Source organism: Plodia interpunctella, chromosome 23 (assembly GCF_027563975.2).
Source record: "Plodia interpunctella isolate USDA-ARS_2022_Savannah chromosome 23, ilPloInte3.2, whole genome shotgun sequence".
Classification (NCBI taxonomy): domain Eukaryota; kingdom Metazoa; phylum Arthropoda; class Insecta; order Lepidoptera; family Pyralidae; genus Plodia; species Plodia interpunctella.
The window spans coordinates 7,096,370-7,098,933 of NC_071316.1; the positions used below are offsets into that span (position 1 = coordinate 7,096,370).

At 56.9% G+C, this 2,564-nt stretch overlaps 1 protein-coding gene across 1 annotated transcript; it reads left to right on the forward strand.

The window, feature by feature from the left end:
• The first annotated feature begins 327 nt into the window (after nt 1-327).
• LOC128680137 (uncharacterized) lies at nt 328-2,319 on the forward strand. Its single transcript, XM_053762977.1, has one exon. The coding sequence runs from the start codon at nt 328-330 to the stop codon at nt 2,317-2,319; it is 1,992 nt and encodes a 663-aa protein (XP_053618952.1).
• Nucleotides 2,320-2,564: the final 245 nt, after the last annotated feature.

The following is a 2,564-nucleotide window of genomic DNA, read 5'->3' on the forward strand; positions in this document are numbered from 1 at the left end:
TTTGGGACGGTGCACCCTGGGCGGCAGCCAACAACTCTCCGTTATGCGGGGTCTTGTTGGTTGTTGGCCAATATCCCGCTAACCAGCCACTCTCTCCTGTCTGAACAATCAGACAGTGAGCAGCAGATGTGGCTTGCGCGGCGTTCAGGTCTTGGACGTGGACCTGCGTCGGGCAACTCGTTACCCCAAATACTGGGGCCGAGGGTGCTGTGCTATTAAAAGCCAGCGCCGCGAGGAAGAAAACCTCATCAAAAATAACCCCAATCCCAAGGTCTAGCGTGCCGATGGGATGAATGGCGGGGGGGGAACCCCGTCCCGAGCGCTCACATGAGTGTAGGAGGAGTCAGGGACCTCACCCTGATCAAAAAAGGAAAATATGAAATGGCGAGTGACAAAAACTATTTACCCCAGGAGGGTACCAGCTTCGCTGGAGAATCCCTCTCTGCATCTTCGGATGTGGACAGCCTCACCGTATCTGGGGGGGGCATCAACCGCCATAGGGACGCAAGTCCCTCTCAACAATCAGTCCAGACGGACTCTGACAACGACAGCGACTCTAGTCTCCCAGAGGCTTTGCTGAACGAGGAGAACAGAGGTGGCAGGGGTAGTGCTCCCCTGAAAAGGAAAGCACCGGAAGTATCAGGAGCTATGGAACGAGGTCCTAAAATCAACACCGCCATCAGGGGCCGGCCTCGCACACCAGGTATGCGGCGCACACAAGGCGCAACTGAAGGCCGTAAACGCGCCACTGTAGTGGACGAGCACCTGGGGGTGGTCCGGGCTGCTGCCAACAGGGTGCTCGAAGAAGCCGATAAGTCCGGAAACCTCAAAGGGACGGTGTGGCGGGCCATGAAAGAGTCCTGCCAACAAATATTGGAAGCTGCCGAGAAAATCGAGGCCCAACAGGTGGAATCGGAAGCAGTTCGAATACTCACAGCGGACAATAAAAGGATGAGGGAACAGCTAGAACTTCTACAGAAGGAAACAAAGGCGCTCCGTACGGCCTACTCCGAAAAGGCGGCTGCGCCTTTAACCTCAGGGACGGGAATCACAAGGACCGAAATCCAAGAAGTCCTTGCGGACTTTAAGGAATCCTTAGAAAGGGACCTGTTTCTGAGATTGGGGGGCATGGTTACGGATCGGCTTAAGGAGGCTGAAAAAAGGGGCATTCTTGCTCCCGAGCCGATTATGCGCCCGCCCCTTACGACAGATAAGAGGCCAAATGAGGTTGAACGCCAAAACCATGAAGAGGAACGGCCAACAACACTAATGTCATCCGCAAGACCTGGACCAGCGGCGCGAAATACAACCCGTCGCAGGCCACAGCCGCAGGAGGAAGAGCCACAGCCTGGCCCCTCTCAGACAACTGAAGCTCCTCTGACCAACCAGGAGAAGGAAGGATGGGCCACTGTGGTGAAAAAGAAAAAAGGCAAGAGGGGAAAAGGCAAGGGGCACGGAAAAAATTCCCCCCCTGACAAGCTGAAACCCACCCAAGCCCAGGTCCGAACCCCCGGGGTGTCTGCGAAGCCGCCACCTAAGAAAATGTTCACCCCACCAAAGTCGTCGGCGGTGGTGGTAACCCTACGGCCGGAATCCAAAATGGATTACAAATCAGTTATGGCCAGGGTCACCACCCTTAAGCTACCGTCCATTGGGGTGGACCACGTGGCGGTAAGGAGAACTGCTACCGGGGCTCGCATTATTGAGATCCCCGGAGCTCACAGTGCGGTCTCCGCTGACACCCTGGCCGAAAAATTAAGGGAGATGGTGGGCGATGAAGCCCAAATATCACGGCCATATAAAACGGCACAAATAAAAATTTATGGCTTCGATGAGTCAGTGACCCAGGAGTCCCTAAAGGAAGCTGCAGCTGAAGCTGGAAACTGTCCACCGGGACAGATAAGGGTTGGCGCTATTCGCACGGCACCTGACCAGACCGGGGCGTCTATTCTAACTTGCCCTGTAGCAGCCGCCAACAATTTGATCAAAGCCGGACGCCTACTGGTCGGATGGTCGGCCGCCAAAATCAAGGGGCTCGAGGCCCTGCCCATGCGATGCTTCCGCTGCATGGGCTTGGGCCACACTAGGGCCCTCTGTCCGTCTCCGGTGGACAGATCCAATGTGTGCCACCGATGCGGCCAAACGGGCCACATGACGGTGGAATGTAGCGCCAAGGAGCCATGGTGTGCCGTGTGCCACGCCGCAAAGCTCCCGGCGGGGCACGTAATGGGGGGAAAGGCCTGCAACCCCCCACGCACCAGGGGTAAGACGGCCCTGGCTACGAGGGAGGTCTCGGAGGGTCGACTAATGGAACATTAATGCCAACACGACCCTCCCACCACCTGGAAGTTCTGCAGGCCAATGTCAACCACTGCGCCCGTGCCCAAGACCTCCTAGTCCAGCACGTGGCGGAGTGGGGCATTGGCGCTGCCATAGTGTCGGAACCCTATTACGTCCCCCCGCTTTCCAACTGGGCTGGCGACACTGAGGGGCTGGTGGCGGTTACTGCTCCCCAAATCGGAAACCACCCACCTCTCTCGAAAATTGTGAGTGGTAGAGGTTAC